A 15851-nucleotide genomic window follows, 5' to 3' on the forward strand; every position below is an offset into this window, starting at 1 on the left:
AAGCAATTCTAATATTTAAAACGTAGCACAGGTATCTTAATTTAACGTTAGATCTAAAAATCTTAAGGAGGTAACAGACATAAATTTGGTTTTATTCTTGATATACCTTTTAGTGGCGCTGGTCTAGAATCCTACCACAACGAAACACCATTTGGGTTAGGGTGCGGGTTAGCGTTTGGGTTAAGGTGGGTCAAGTATTATTATTAAACTAAGAATATAATAATACTTGACCCACCCACACCCGAACGCTAACCCGCACCCTAACTCAAATTTTGTGCGTTGATTTTAGAACTGTGGTAGGATTCTAGACCAGCGCCCTTTTAGTTTCAAATACTAACTTGAGTGTATTTAGATGTATAAGGTACTTTAAAGCTACTTTATGTTTACCTACAGAAAATTATTCAGCTTACATCTTAGTTTTATTCTTGCCTTATCTTAGTTTGAAGTTTATTTAAATTTTATTTATTTTTAATAATTGCTTGATATTGAATAATTCAGCGCTTAGAATCCTATACCTGGCATTTAAATAACTATTAAATTAATGGATATTATTTGGGTTGAGGTGCAGGGTCAATTGTTATTAAATTTATTCACCCAGTTTGCAATTTCAATTTTGGCGATTGGTTGTGTTACTAAACCTATAAAAATAAAATGGTAGGATTCCAGACCATCACCAAAACTTCTATTGATTATTAGGTTGTCTTGCAAATAGTTTTGCAATAACCTTAGTTTTTCGCTTAGTCATAAACTGAATTGCCTATTGGAAGATCACAATGTCAAAAAGCCATGAAAAGATTCATGTGACCGTGCGATGCCGGTAGGTCATTCAATAATTTCGTACACAACTTCACTTGTTCAAAAAAATAAAAAAATCATATTTTGGTCTTAAAGGCCTATGACAGAGAATGAACGATCTCGGCGAGTAAAAAAGGTAGTGGAGTGTAACACCAGTGGGCAGGAAGTTAATGTAGTTACCACAACTGGAGGCTTGGCACTTAACAACTTCGGAAATGCACAACTTACAAAGACATACGGCTACGACAATGTAAGCTTTAATTTTGGTCAACTTGAATTTCATGTGCTGTTGTTTAAAATGTTATATTGCTTAGGTATTTGGTCCACACTCATCACAGTTGGATGTTTACAACAGTGTTGTGTCAGGCCAGTTGCAGGATGTGCTTTCCGGCTACAACTGTACAGTCCTTGCGTAAGTATTGTTCAACCATTCTTCAAAGCTTATTTTGTAAAATGTGATGTGTCAAGAGGTTAATCATTTTTATGAACAAAGGTCTAGGTTTAACTTTGAAGTGGTATATATAATATATTAGAGGAGTTTGAGAGGTATAATATATATACTATGAACTTTCATTTTGTCAATTTTTGTACCCCTGTTGCCCACTAATAGAAAACTAAACTTGTATGCCAAATGCACCCGCCATTTTTTTATCCACACACTAAACCTGTACCACCACAATATGAATATGTACCAGATTTTTCCATACGTTAGAAGTGTGGTGTACTTTTAACCTTAGTTGCACCTGATTACCCCAAATTTTTTATGCCGTGCACCCGCAAGATCTAACATACTTTCCATATGGGCCTATTTTGCCTATTGCCAACCTACGGAAAAGTGATGTAAGATGCATCTTATTCTGTAAACTGTCACTCTTTTCTTTTGAAATTCTAAAACTGAATGGTTTCTTTAAAGTGGCGTTGTATGACTTTGTAGCTATGGCCAGACTGGAACTGGAAAAACATTCACAATGGAAGGAGAACGAACAGTGGGTCAGGATTACAAGTGGGATTCTGATCCAAGAGCTGGGATTATTCCGCGTGCTTTAAGTCAACTGTTTGACGAGCTACAAGCAGTGAGTATACATGTGTTTGCTCATGTTTTACATTTCATTATATGTAGTGTTTGCAGCAGCATTGAAACTACTAGTTTTATATTAATAGAATATTTAATATATAAAAATTTGTTATTTGTTTGTCCGAAAGTAAGTCAGGGTTCATTTAAATTACTACAGAGTTTCTGTTTCATTGAGTAACATACAGAGAAAAGGTCTTTCACTTAAATTTAGTGTCTAATTTATGGTGAAATTTAAAATTTTATATAATATTTATTTATTTATTTAACTATTTCTGTTTTACCTAAATTTACAATTTTTATTTTCAGATGGGAAGTGAATTCAGTGTCAGAGTCTCACTGTTGGAAATTTATAATGAAGAGATCTATGACCTGTTGTCTCCCTCAAACGGAATGGTGAAAATGCGTATTTATGATGACAGCAGCAGGAAGGTTAGTAAACTTAGTATATATATATATTATACATAAATTTGATACCAAGCAGCTTGTATTAGAGTTAAAGTCTTTAACACAAATATACAAAAAATAATTTCAAACTTTTAAAATATAGGTTGAATTTTTCCTTCAATTTATCTTTTAATATTTTACAGGGTTCCGTCGTTGTTTCCGGATTAACGGAGATCTTGGTCCAGCAAAAGTCAGATGTTTATGACATTCTTCAGCAGGGGGCAGCAAAGCGTAGAACAGCGGCAACCAACCTTAATGAATTTTCAAGCAGGTGTGTAATACAAAATATTTACCCTATGGCTTGTCAGTAAGGTGTGATATTTACTTATCAATAATTTAATTGTAGATCACACAGTGTGTTTTCTGTGACTGTTCACACCAAAGATGTTACCACCAGTGAAATGGTTGAAGAGGAACTCATCAAGATTGGAAAACTAAATTTGGTACAAACAAAGTTTATCTTATATAATATTTTTTACTTAAAATAACTATAGCTGCTACTTTTTAATCTGATAGTGCTTTTTTAATCTCAATGTTTCCATGATTTATTTTCTAATAGACCCTTTTTGTGTCTTCATCACAACCTAAATTAGTATTAAGACTCATTATGGTATATTTAATTGTCAAACGACTTACTGTGAACTGTCAAACTATCAAAAAAAACTACCAAAAAAAAATGTGATATAAAACACTGAACTTATGCCCAGCGAAACCTTTGATATCCCTCACAGACCTCAATTTAAGCACCACTGTATCAATGTATGCCACTGCCAAACCTGGAATATAGCAAACGTAACTGCTTTTATTTGCGAAACTAACTCATTTTTTTCCTGTTCAACAGGTGGATTTGGCTGGAAGTGAAAACATTGGTCGTTCAGGTGCAAGTGACAAGCGAGCAAGGGAAGCCGGTAACATCAACACAAGCTTGCTCACACTTGGTCGTTGCATCACTGCACTGGTGGACAGGGCACCTCATATTCCATTCAGGTGTGGTAGAGTGTCAATGTTTTAGTAAAAAATAATATACTTTTATATACTTTTTTCTTAAGGCTATTTCTTGTATAACAAAAGGGGTGCAGTGTCTTTTTAACTTTATTTTTTTACTAATTTTCTTCAAAAGTTAAAAACTGAGGCCAGCTAAATGTTTGTGGAAAATGCAAATAAAGTGTTGCCAATTTTTCTCTGTAAATTTTAATACGAAAACCTATAGGTTATGTGTCAGTTAATATCCTAATTTAAGTTATAATCGTATTGCGATGATTTGAACAGGGAAAGTAAGCTGACTAGACTGTTACAAGACTCACTTGGGGGCGCCACCAAGACTTCCATCATCGCCACTATTTCGCCTGGAAGCGACAATCTTGAGGAGACTCTAAGCACCTTGGACTATGCGTCGAAAACTAAAAACATTCACAACAGACCACGAGTCAACCAGAAGATGACAAAGAGGGCTTTAATCAAGGTAGAACATATCACTAGACTTACGAAAGTAATTTATCCAAAGTAGGAATATATTATACTAGACTTTATATCCCGATAAAAATACCTGATGTTTCAGACAAAAAGTGTCGCGTTCCGATCTAATACCAAATGATTACTCATTACTATGGCCAACCGAGCATAATACATAATATTGATTATTGAAGCAGAGTATTGGGCTTCATTTTACTTTAATTTTAGGTCCTCCAGTTGTTAACCTATTATTTTTTGAGAAATATACCTTGCAAGATATAATACGTAAGTTTAATTTTTGCTGAGACTTTATAAAAATTTCGTATTGGATTGGCACCAGTGCCGCTCTGCTCTACTATCACACAAGTACTGATACCACCGCTTTGTATCGGTTCATGGCTCCGATCCGAGTCCGCCTCCCTGAAAGAGTGTGGTTTTAAAAAACTAGCCATTAAAACGCTATATTTTGCGGGATAATATACTCTGATTTTTGCAGTTTCATCAACTTAACAACTAAGCTAGCGAGTGACATATTGCAAAACCTATTATGTGTTCAATTATGCCAAATGCTTGTATTTGCAGGAATATGATGACGAAATCAGAAAGCTTCAAAGAGAAGTTCTGGCAGCGAGAGAGAAAAACGGAATTTATCTTGACCCAAAGCAATACCAGTAAGACAATTTGCTGCAAAGCACACTTATGTGTTAAGTTTCAACATCATAAATTTAGTTAATGCAGAGTTGAATAAAATACACACACACATATGTGTTTAATAACAACTGTGATCTAGCCCCTCGGAAATTATGCGGTACTGCTGTACTGTTGATCCCCTTCAATGTCAAGTTGTGTTTACTAACAGAATGTGGTAAGCATTGACCTATGGTTGTTTCCCGACTCGCTTCTCTCTAAGCCTGTGCAGCTCAGTTGGTGACAGTCCTGGTATGACCGGAGGTCGTGAGTTCGAACCTCACTGCAAGCTAGTTGTTTTTCTAGCCTACCTTGCTCGCAGTGATCAACAGAATCGGTAATGCAGGATTGTTACAATTGTTTTTATCGGGACACGTTACTTCGCAGGGAAATGCAGAACAAGATTGAGGAGCTAACAGCGACTTTGCAGCAACGTCAGGAAGACCTTCAGAAGTTCAAGGTCCTCTTCTCTGACACTTCTCGGGAATTAGAAGAAGCAACATCAAGGCTTAACATCCTTTCCGATGTAAGTATTTATTTAACGACCTATTTTTTGTTTTAGGGCAAGCCAATCAGCATTTAAAACAATGAAAAAGTAAAAAAAACATTAAGAGTTTTTGCCATCCCTCTTTAGATTTCAATCATAGTTTGCTGTTAAACTTGTGTCGCATAGAAAAAATAGCAATACCTTAAAAAGTTTACTCCAGTTTTGCGATCTTTTTAAGCAATCAAAGAGAAAACAAAATCTTTTTTTTAATTTCCTCGTAAAAATAACCTTATTTCATGTTGTTGTTTGCTTGAATCATCATTAAAACATCTCTTTTAATAGGATTTGAGTGAGACGAAAAGCAAACTTGCGGAACAATGCTTTATCAAGGAAGCGCATATCGAGCATGGAAACGAGGTCATCAGCAAAGCAAAGCAGGTGGAAATCTTTTTTTTTAAATATCGCAAATTAAACAAAGCGTGTGAAAGTCACGCGAAAAAGGGACAATAATTTAAATGTTCTGACAATTAGAATAATGAATTTGAAATGCTCTACACAGGCCATTATTCACTACCAGTCGCACTGATCGACCTTTTCCTAGAAAAAATTTAGCTTAAGCGTCTTTTAAAGCAGGAGTTCTTATGTTTTCACGTTTAAATGCCGCTGGGCTATACAGAAATCAACCAGAGCACCTGGTAAGCGGTAATAATATATGGACCAACGGTTATACACAACAAAAAATGTTATTTTAATGCCAAAACAGCAATACACTAAAACTTAACTGCCATTTAAGTCTTCCAGTAATACCTCGCCATGAACCCAACACTGCTTTAAAGTTACAACTTGCGCTTTTCAACCGGTAGTTCGCCAGTTCTTCACAGTTTACGTATTTTTTCCTCCAGCTCCTAGACACAGCCGACGTGGTGACGGATGACATCGAGAGGGTCCACGAGAAGGTTGATCGCGTGCAGAGCGCAAACGAGATCAACCTCCGCATCGCCGGATCGGTGTCCGAGAGAGTGAAAGAGGACGCTTCTCATCTGCGAAGTCAATCCACCACCATCCTACAGCAGAACGCCGCCTGCATGCGAGACCTGCTGCACGGTCTAGGTAAGTTAGGTTGCTTTTTTGTTGCCGCTGTGTGTTAAATTAAAAAAATCGGCTTGTCGGGTTGCTTTTTTCGGTGCTGTGCTTTGAATGAAAAAAAATCGGCTTTTGTGTTTTTTACGCTCGCCAGCTTCTTTGCTTTGTCGGATATTGTTCCATATATAGAACAGCACTTTCGATAGTCCACGCGAATATTTAGGCAACGTACTGCGAAAAAATTAAACTTTGAAACATTTAATATTGTAAGTAAAGTAGTCCTCAAGAGTTTTTAAAGTAAAACACTGTTGTTTTTTCAGAAACCATGAAAGATGAGCAGGATACGAGCATAAACAAGCTCTCCTCGCAGATAAACGGTTTCAGGATTTCCCTGCAAGAAATGCAGCAGGTAACGCATGTCCCGATGTGCAAATCGAACGAACTGAAGCCAATGACAACTATTTGTACAATTTATACATCTTTTTTAATTCGTGTTGCTTTCTTTAGGAACACTGCAAAACTATGACTTCGTTTTCGGAGAACCTGGTTTCGCTGGACGACCAACACGAGGCATCACTTAACAGTAACAAGGTGAGTGGCGTGTAACTTTTCTCCTTGAGTTATAAAAATCCACCATGCCAGGTTTCAAACCTAAAGCGTGACTAAAAAAAAAGATAAAAAGAGACTGAAAAGGTGTATTTAAATTGTAAAGCTGTTTGTTTTTATAAATTACCGCTCCAATAGTTGTAAATTTTTTGATTGTCATGATACTTTCTAAAGCAGGTTTTTTCTAAAGCCATTGTCATGATACTTTCTAAAGCAGGGGTTCTGAAACTTTATTTACCCCGGACCCCTAAATTGTTTTTTTGCTTCGCGTGGACCACGGTAAGCAAGAAATTTAAAAAATGACGTCATAATTTGACGTCGTAATACAAATAGACTGTAGCAATCTGCAGTTTTCAGTCCACAAAATGTAAAAAGGAGAATAGAAATAGATACATTCGGTGCAAAAACGTTTTATTTTTAATTAAACTCTTTCCTTAGAAAAATTTATTACTTCCTAAATATACACCAATATTTCAATTTGGCCTTCACGGACCCCCTAAAACTAGTTCACGGACCCCTAAGGGGTCTATGGACCCCAGTTTAAGAACCCCTGTTCTAAAGGTTTGCAAGTTAATCAACACTTGGGGCTTCAAATCTGTTTTTGCTTTTGCTTCTTTGCACGCAACAGTTTTATATGCGCCCTGGTCTTTGTTGAGTTCCCTATTTTGGCAATTTTTTTATTAGGTATGTGCGATACTTGGTATTTTATTTCTCTGTGTACGACAATCTGTATGAACAAATAAGCAGAAACAATTAAAACAAAAATCATTTAGAGACTTTTTGTAAGTTAGAAAACAAAAATTTGCCTTGTTGAAGCGCAAACCATGGCTAAACTTCTTATGTCTATTGGATATGTGATCGCCACCGATAACAACCTAGTATCCGGACGAGTAGCAAAACTACCACTAAATATTAGGTATTAGGTACCACATGATGTTACCGAACGTGCTTGGTTATCTGAAACATTTATAGCAATTGTGTATACAGGGTTTTATTTAGGGTTTGGTTTGGGTGACCGCTAAGTAGTTTTAAGAGACCGCAAGTGTTTCATTTAAATACCAAAAAGTCCAAAATTTGGGAAACCGCTGGAGAAATTTGGGGGACCGTTTCGCTTCCCCAAAAAACCTTAAAAAAAACACCGTGTGTATAACAACTGAGATCTCGCTCTTCAGAAGTCGTACTGCCAATGATAACGGCACACATATCACCTCAATAGGCGCCGAACTTGTAATTCCATGGCGTTTTTTTTCTCGGCGGTGCAGAATTGCTTATTAATTTAACCTAACAATAATTTAACTAAACGTAACAATAATTGAAAAAATGCATAACACATAACAAACATAGTTTGGGAATTCTATGGCATCGTGTCTATATGTTAATTCAGGGAAATTTTAAACACCTTTGATTTACTAAAACTAAAATATTTTGCACATTTATTAAAAACGTTTTGACGCCCTGCGAGAAATCCAGGGCGTCTAAGAGCGCTCTGCACGTTCGGCGCCTATGCCTCACTGCACGCTAGTTGTTTTTCTAGCCTGGCCTTGCTTGCACAAAATCCTTAATTGATCAACTGATTTTGGTTTCCCTCTAAACCAGGGATGTACGACCCGCATTGCGGCCCGCCTGGTGTTCATGTGCGGCCCACCACTTATTCTCACTTTCAGTAGCCTTTATTTAAAGCAATTGTTTCTACTTTCGACCATCATAAAACCGTGTAGAACACGTAGTATTTCATGAAGGTCTAATCTTATATGTATTGTGAGTCTATAATCGAGCCCAATGTCGCATTTCAACATCAGTCGAACACATGCGTACCCATTGTTGTTGTGTGTTTTTGCGGACCGGTTCAAGGAAATATATTAGCCGAAAAGGTGTCGTTTACAATGGCATAATACGGCATTTATAAACTCAATTTAAGGCGAAGTTGTTTTATGACGTCACGATATGACGTAACTTATGACGTCACCCATTTAATTTAATAGGTTTTGCCGCCTATCGAAGTGGTAATGCGACCCATTCGTCTAAAAGGTTGGACATCCCTGCCCTAAAGGCTCCCGGTTTGCTTAGTCATCAAACGGTCGAAGTTGTTATTAATCGTAAAAATAACATTAGCGATTTTTTGCAGGACAACATTCTTACTCAGCTGGCGATAACTGCGTCGAAGATGGAAGGCCTGCAGGTGATCTCTACCGACATGCAGGACCTAGTGCGATTCGTGCATCAGAACGCAGAACAACGCAGGAAAGAGGTAGAACAGTGTTTGTTGCTTATATACGAAAACACTATGCGGCACACAGTTTATGTTAGCGGTGTATTAGCTGTAGAAATGCCTGCAGTACACATATTGTGATCTTTCGATATAGTTTGTTTGCTGTTTGAACAAACGTCTAGTTATACAACAGATTCTTTCAGGGTGCGGTTAAAATCCACCTCTTAATCATTTTGATAAACGTTTAATTCACCTCGCTAACACAAAAAGATGAAAGCATATTCTATTGTCTACACTACAGAGTCTAGGACGCAAGTACACATGTGATATGAAACAGTTTATGTTTCCAAGGTTAATTACTGGCCAACTGGAATGAAAGGGATTTGGTAGTTCTTGTGCGACTGTTATTTATGTGGTCTTATTTTTCCTTAAATTAGATACAAACCCAAGTTGACTCTATCCTCGACCACCAGCGGGATATTGAAGATTTGCTGAAGGGGGTAAAACAAACCGACCAAGAAATGATCGGAAGCAGCAAGGTAAGCAATTTCGGGCACTTTAAAAATAAAGCTAACCAAGACCAAGTGACTAATTAATACTTTTGTATTATATACTTTTCATTCTTAACGAATAAAAATCTGTGTTTTACAGGCGGAAATGGAGAAAATGATGGCAATGGTGAGTATCTATAATTTTGTTGCATATTGTTGACTTTTTCCCACTTTTTTAAAAAGTCGAATAAAAAAAATATAATAAAAATGATTTTTTAATTTACTTTGAAATAAACTTAACATTGATATTTAAGGTATTTAGCACATTAGTAATATTTTATAAAGCCGGTCGGAGATAATAAAAAGAGTTAATCATCAATGCTTTCCCGCAGTCGCTATGCTTAAAAGAGCCTGTTTAAATCGCAAAAATTGATTAACCTTAATAAGAAAGCCTGAAAATAGAGTACGTTGTGCATGCAAAGTCGAAGAAGTACATACCGCTTTATCACACTGTTACCGATCCTAATCATACAACACAAACTCCACTTGTTCAAACTTAATAACTGATCCCGAATCTTCGACAACCCCTGACCTCTGACCTCACAGATGCAAGAGAGCGTGACGAGCATGTTCGCCAGTATGACGGAGCGCAACAGCAGCAGGGCGAGCTCGATCGATCGTGGCTTGTCGTCTGCAGCAGAAGCTCGTGAAAAACTTGTGGAGTCCAAGGAGCGACAACTGGAACACATCGATTCTCTGCAGGAACACGTAAGTCGGCTGTGTCCGCTGCTTTGTAGCGATGTGTTTTTTTGTGCGACTAAAGTGCATACAGAACTTTATGTGAAAACACCGATGCCCCACGAATTGAACTCGTTAAGACCTAAATCTGTGATTGTTTTTTGTCACGCGGACCCTAAAAAAAATTTTGGTTTGCGTGAACCGGGGACGTCATGAAGTTTTTCGAGGTGGCGGTAAAATATAAATTGACTTAAAAAAAACTGCTGTTTTCGGTCCTACTTATGAGAAAATATTAAACTTGAATCGAATCTAAACAGATCCAAGGAAGTGGAAAAGCGTTTTTTCTGTTATTATATTTTCTTTTGAAGAAATCAATCTTTTTTTAATTTTTAACTAAGATTTAATAAACTTGGAAAATTAGACGTACCACCAAGAGGTCTTTGGACCCCAGTTTAAGAATCACTGACCTAACAGAAGTAAGCGACCCCCCGCCCCCTCCAATATGTGTATAACTTTTCATTAAAAAATTATGATTTTAATGAATTTTGCAAGAACGCCGGTTTCCGGTGATCTGCAACGGCTTGCAGTTATTACCCTTTTAAGGTTGTGTGATGGCTATTTCATGTACCATACAATATAAAACTCAAAGTTGCAGTCAATCCTAAAAATTATTCCTGTGAAATAAATACCATTAGAACTGCAATTGTTGTCAAAATGTATTCAAAAAGAGAGTTGAGAAATGTATGTAATACTATAGAAGCTGAAATAACGCCATATTTTTAGCATTATTTTAGGGCACCAATGTTGGCCCCAACTAAAGTGACTATTTTTAAATTACCGGACTTCAAAATCTTTTGAGCGAAATAACTTGACTCGAACTTCATTTTTAAAAGTGATTTACAACATTTGTCTTATCGCTATTTCCAGTGCTCGGAAACTCTCGCATCCAGCGCAAAGCGGATTGGCGTGGTCCAGTCCTGCTTCGACCAATCAGCGCTCGACCTGCGCCGTGACGTAGCGGGCCTGACCGATGAGAGCCGCGCAATCTTCGCTCGGACGAAGAAGGCTTGTGATGCTTGTGTGGAACAGAGCAGCTCGACCCAGAAGGTAATTGATCGTCGCTCGGTATTATGCGCCAAGTTGTGAAAGTTTTCGGAAAGACATTAACAGTCTTTTGGAGAAAGCAAACTGTAGACTTTGAATAAAATGTCATCAGCCCTTGATTTCAACTCGATTTATTTCTATTCTTAACCGTATGAGGGTTATGTAAAAAAAGGTCATCAACGTTCAAACCTGGCCATTTTCATTTACTTAAATTGTTTTTGTACTGATTGAAAAGCAATAAAAACCCTCGGCATTATTTTTTTTTTTTGGCTGAAGTTAAGTTTTTAGCAAACTTACGATTTAACGAAAAACTGATGGCCAATATGGTATTACTTTGGCAGTAGAAACTCGATACGTGAAAATGTTGCGTGTTTGTCCCAGGTGGTTTAAAAAAAATTAGTTTAGGCCATCTTAAAATTCCTGTGAATTTCTCTAGGTCTTTATTGCTGTGCAATTGGATAACATTTTGCGGTTTCTGCTAGATTCTAATATAGCATTCTAGCTATTGTTCACTTTTTATTATTGGTAACAGCAATGCACCGTAAATATTTTCCGTTACTTGCTGCGCTTCATCAAAACTCTTCGTTAAATCTCCTAGAAAATTCCAGAAATACGAGAAAGCAAACACGTGCCTTATCAGGACCCGTGACCTCGTCCTAATCTATTTCCATCGAACAAGATTCCGTTTTATTAAACCCTTCCCTACTTCTTCAAGGCTTGTGCTTCGAGCGGCGTCGCTCTCGAGCGCCAGTGTGCTGATGTGGTGGCCCAGCTGGGTGACACGTCATCATGCCACCTGGAACGTCTTGTGGGGACAGTGCAGGAGGTGCAAGACAAAACGTCACTGGCCGAGGAGGCGATCAACTCGGCCACTAGATCCATCGTACAAGAGGTGGAAGACTTCTGTGCAAGCAAGATCGTGCGTGTGCTGCCCACAGGTTCGATCAGCTTTGATAGCGTTTATTTGGTTGGATTTTAGGATTGATTTAACTTAAATCATTTAAGTGTTTAGTCCAGGTGAAAGCACCAGCATCCCAGAAAAGATTTGCCATTTTAATTGCCGATTTTGTAAATTTAAGTGTGAAAATCTTAATGATATCCAATATGTTTAAATTCGACAAACATTTTTTTTGAATAAATATTCATTAGGAATTACGCGTTGTATAGCATATGTACAATAAGCGTATCAGTACTGAATGTTCGAGCAACCATTGTAGAGAGGTGTACAAAAATTCTTCGTTTAAAAATTTGCGGGGCTTAGTTTTATTTTAACGAGGCAAACGGGGGGGGGCGGGGTCGTTCCGCCGCCACGTAATAATTGTTAAATAGGTTATTTTTTTCGATTTTTTTCGAGCAACGCCCTAACGTTAATGTCATTAACAAGGTTGTTTGGTGGGCGGAAAATACGAACCGCCTCTCCGAATTCTCTAGACTTAGAAAACTTCTAGGTTAGCTGATCGCTTACCGTACTACAATTGCGTATCCGTATATAGTTTAATGAAAAACACGTATAAGTTTTTTCAATTGATGTGATCCTCTGGCGATATTCCTACCAAGCCACAGCCTCGTCGCATCGGCAGCCTGTACATCAGGGCTACTTAATTGGCGGACCGCTGTCCGAATGCGGACCTTTTCAGTGTGCAATGCGATTTGATGAGTTTTTTCTTGGCAAACAATTGCTGCTGTTCGTTGAAAACCTCTTTCTATAGTAACGGACATTACAGAATTCTCAGTTGAAGCGAAGGATATATGTAAATTATACCGTATTACATTTTGTGTGACTGTAAATTATTTCATGATAGTTATAACGGATCTACTTTTCTGACTGGATCTTTGCTGAAAATGGTTGAGTAGCACTGCTGTACTTTAATAAACGTAGAAACGGAACTGTTTGCTCCAACACAGGCGAAACTCCAGCAAGGAAGGAGTACAAGTACACCCGGCATATCCCCGCCGCTCCAGAGGAGGGGGATCTCTTGCGGAGGTTCCAGGAGCGGATGCAGGAGGCTGAGGATGAAGATGAGGGAGCGGACACGGAGGAGGAAGATCAAGAGCTCTGCTCCGAGCTGCAGGAGGAAATGGACTCGGCGGAGACGCTTTCTCTTCAGGTTCGCTTCCGACTTTGGTTACGTTGTGAAGTAGGTTTGTCCTAATATATCGAAACGGAGCCGATACCGGAAGCCATGTGGTACTTGTTTGGTATTAGTGTGGCATCGGTACCTATGCGATATCAAATTTATATGGCAATTTAAGACGTGATTTACCGTCCAACGTGCTGTTTCTATTTAAACAAAAAAATTATTTAAGGGAAAAGGTTAACAACTAACACTAAAGCAAATTTTGCCCAATAACATACACCAAGTTTAAGTTTCAATTATTTCGTTGTTTAAGCGAAGTAATAGCGTCACTTTTTTGTCCAAAAAATCGGAGATCGGTATCGGAATATATAAATAGTTAAATACCGAACATCCCTAGTTAATAGTTGTCTCATTTCCTGACTTCGGACGATTTCTTTTAGTTTAGGCGACTTTTTTTCTTTTGTATTTACAATATGTTTTAAACCTTGTGCTGTTGTTCGTTTGCAGAGCTCAAATTCGGACGATCTAAACCAAAGCATCACGATCCCAAGTGGAGGCGGTGGCATGCCATTCTTTACTGTAAGTTGTGCTTTTTTGCTTCACTTTTAGACAACAAGTCAGCTATTCTTATAACCAGGGCTGGGAAGCTACCGTAAAATAAATTAGCTCCGGCTCCAGCTCCGGAGCCATAAGGCAATTATTAAATGGCTCCGGCTCCAGCTCCGGAGTCGTAAAACTCAATCCTTTGGCTCCGGCTCCAGCTCCGGTGCCACCAGTCACTTATTCAATGGCAAGTTTTAAAAATTGCTTTTGGCTAACTAACGTTGGAGATGGAACAAAATATAATTTCTTAGCTTTAGCACCACAAATTGAAAAATGGCTCCAGCTCCACAAAAATAATAAAAAGGGCTTCGGCTCCGGCTCCAGCTCCACAAAAATAATATAAATGGCTCCGGCTCCGGCTCCAGCTCCACAAAAATAATAAAAAGGGCTCCGGCTTCGGCTCCAGCTCCACAAAAATAATAACAATGGCTCCGGCTCCGGCTCCGGCTCCGGCTCCGGCTCTGGCTCCCAGAGAAAATGCTTAGCTTGGGGCTCCGGGCTCCAGCTCCGGCTCCCCAGCCCTGCTTATAACCACCTCGAAAAGTGCAAAACGCTTGTTTTTTTTGATCGAAAATAACTAGTTGTGCCTAGATTTATCATAAATCAGCCCCTTAAGCGAAAATGTTAACCCATGGACTGAGGAACTACTCGTTTTGTTACATATAATGTATTTTTTCTCATTATCCCATTTTTTCTCGTTAATAAACTTCCAAACCATTGCGAAAAGCTAAATACAACATCTATAAACCCTCCGGCGATTATGTTATCCCCAGAACTAAGTATCTACTCGTTTTGTAGCATAGAAAGTATTTTTTTCTTAGTTATCCCCGCTCGCTAACAAGCTTCCAAACCCTTGCGTAAAGCTATTTACTCCGTTTATCCACAGAACCGCAAGGGATCCAGGTCGGCACGGACGGCAAAGACCCACTCCAGCAAGTTGGCCGCGCCCAAGAGCAAAATTCTGACGAGCCGTGTGCCCTTGCGCGCCACGCAAAACACTCCAAACTACTGATTTCCAAACGCTATCGCTCACTATAAAGAAGATTCAGCGTAGTGCGTTGTGTTGATATGGTCTGCTTTGTCGAAATTTCTAACACTATTGGTCAACTTCGTTTATATACATAATATTAATATATTTCATTTGGTCATGCCATGTAAAACGCTCTAGTTACTAACCCAACATGTGTACAATGTATGGTATACTGTACCTTTAACTGACCTGAAGTAAAATTCTGTTCAACTGCCTTCGTTATTTTTCTCTTACTGCCCTTTATTTCGAGTCTTTCAAATTTCTTCTGAATTTAAGTAGCTTCGTTCACCTTGTTTATCAGGTCAGTGTTTGCTTTCATTGCGCTTTACGCCCATTTGTCCTAAAATTAGTAGAAAACCTTGCGTTGCTGCCCCTCGAAATCATACTTTTATCGCCCAATTCGAATCTTAGCGGTTTTCAGCCTTTGCTTTCACTGCTTTCAATTGGTCATAGATTGTTATAAAATCTTGCGTTTGCTGCCCCCCGAACTCAAACTTTTATCGCCCAATTCGAATCTTAGCGGTTTTACATGCGCTCGTTTTATGCGCGATTTCTAGGTTTGCGGTTTTATGTTGTCCCGTGATTTGGGCATTATTCGTGTTTAGTTTTGTACATACCAAACTCAGTTCGATTTTAACAAGCAGAATGTATGCGCATACCGATGCTTCGTCTTACGCGCATAAGCCAGTATATTTGCTCTACAATGTCTGGTGGCTCTGCTTTCACTAAATGTGCATTTTTCTGCTTCTGTTTATACTGCAAATAAACGAGAAATGTCCTCATTGCAAATTCTGGGTAGGTTAAAAGAAACTCCTGTTTATCTTATGAGTGTAAATCCAAGACTGTTGTGCATATAACAAAGTTTGTCATGTATCCGAAAAAATATGTTGCGGTTATAGTCAAACCTGTATTTTATCACCACAAAAAAACGACAAAACTGGATATTTATATTTAAAATGTCTATGCTTG

General features: G+C 38.2%; 1 protein-coding gene across 1 annotated transcript; it reads left to right on the top strand.

Moving 5' to 3' along the window:
* Window positions 1–694: 694 nt before the first annotated feature.
* On the top strand, window positions 695–15599 carry LOC146163465 (kinesin-like protein Klp61F). Its single transcript, XM_083380512.1, has 25 exons — window positions 695–817; window positions 892–1045; window positions 1110–1207; window positions 1730–1868; window positions 2177–2299; window positions 2458–2585; window positions 2661–2757; window positions 3156–3301; window positions 3584–3776; window positions 4349–4437; window positions 4841–4979; window positions 5283–5378; window positions 5843–6050; window positions 6344–6432; window positions 6531–6614; window positions 8755–8877; window positions 9276–9377; window positions 9490–9516; window positions 9936–10097; window positions 10995–11184; window positions 11704–11816; window positions 11887–12109; window positions 13077–13279; window positions 13757–13828; window positions 14739–15599. Exons 1-25 carry the CDS (start codon window positions 774–776, stop codon window positions 14862–14864), a joined length of 3168 nt encoding a protein of 1055 aa, XP_083236638.1. The 5' UTR covers window positions 695–773; the 3' UTR covers window positions 14865–15599.
* The last annotated feature ends 252 nt before the right edge of the window (window positions 15600–15851 follow it).

Source organism: Ascidiella aspersa, chromosome 2, assembly GCF_963924565.1.
Source record: "Ascidiella aspersa chromosome 2, kaAscAspe10.2, whole genome shotgun sequence".
Taxonomy (NCBI): Eukaryota; Metazoa; Chordata; class Ascidiacea; order Phlebobranchia; family Ascidiidae; genus Ascidiella; species Ascidiella aspersa.

Bases quoted from the DNA above. Each gene is read 5' to 3' on its own strand.
- LOC146163465 (XM_083380512.1), top strand. From the start codon at position 774: ATGTCAAAAAGCCATGAAAAGATTCATGTGACCGTGCGATGCCG. The intron at 818-891 runs GTAGGTCATTCA...TTGGTCTTAAAG, and splicing joins CATGTGACCGTGCGATGCCG to GCCTATGACAGAGAATGAAC. The intron at 4,980-5,282 runs GTAAGTATTTAT...CTCTTTTAATAG, and splicing joins GGCTTAACATCCTTTCCGAT to GATTTGAGTGAGACGAAAAG.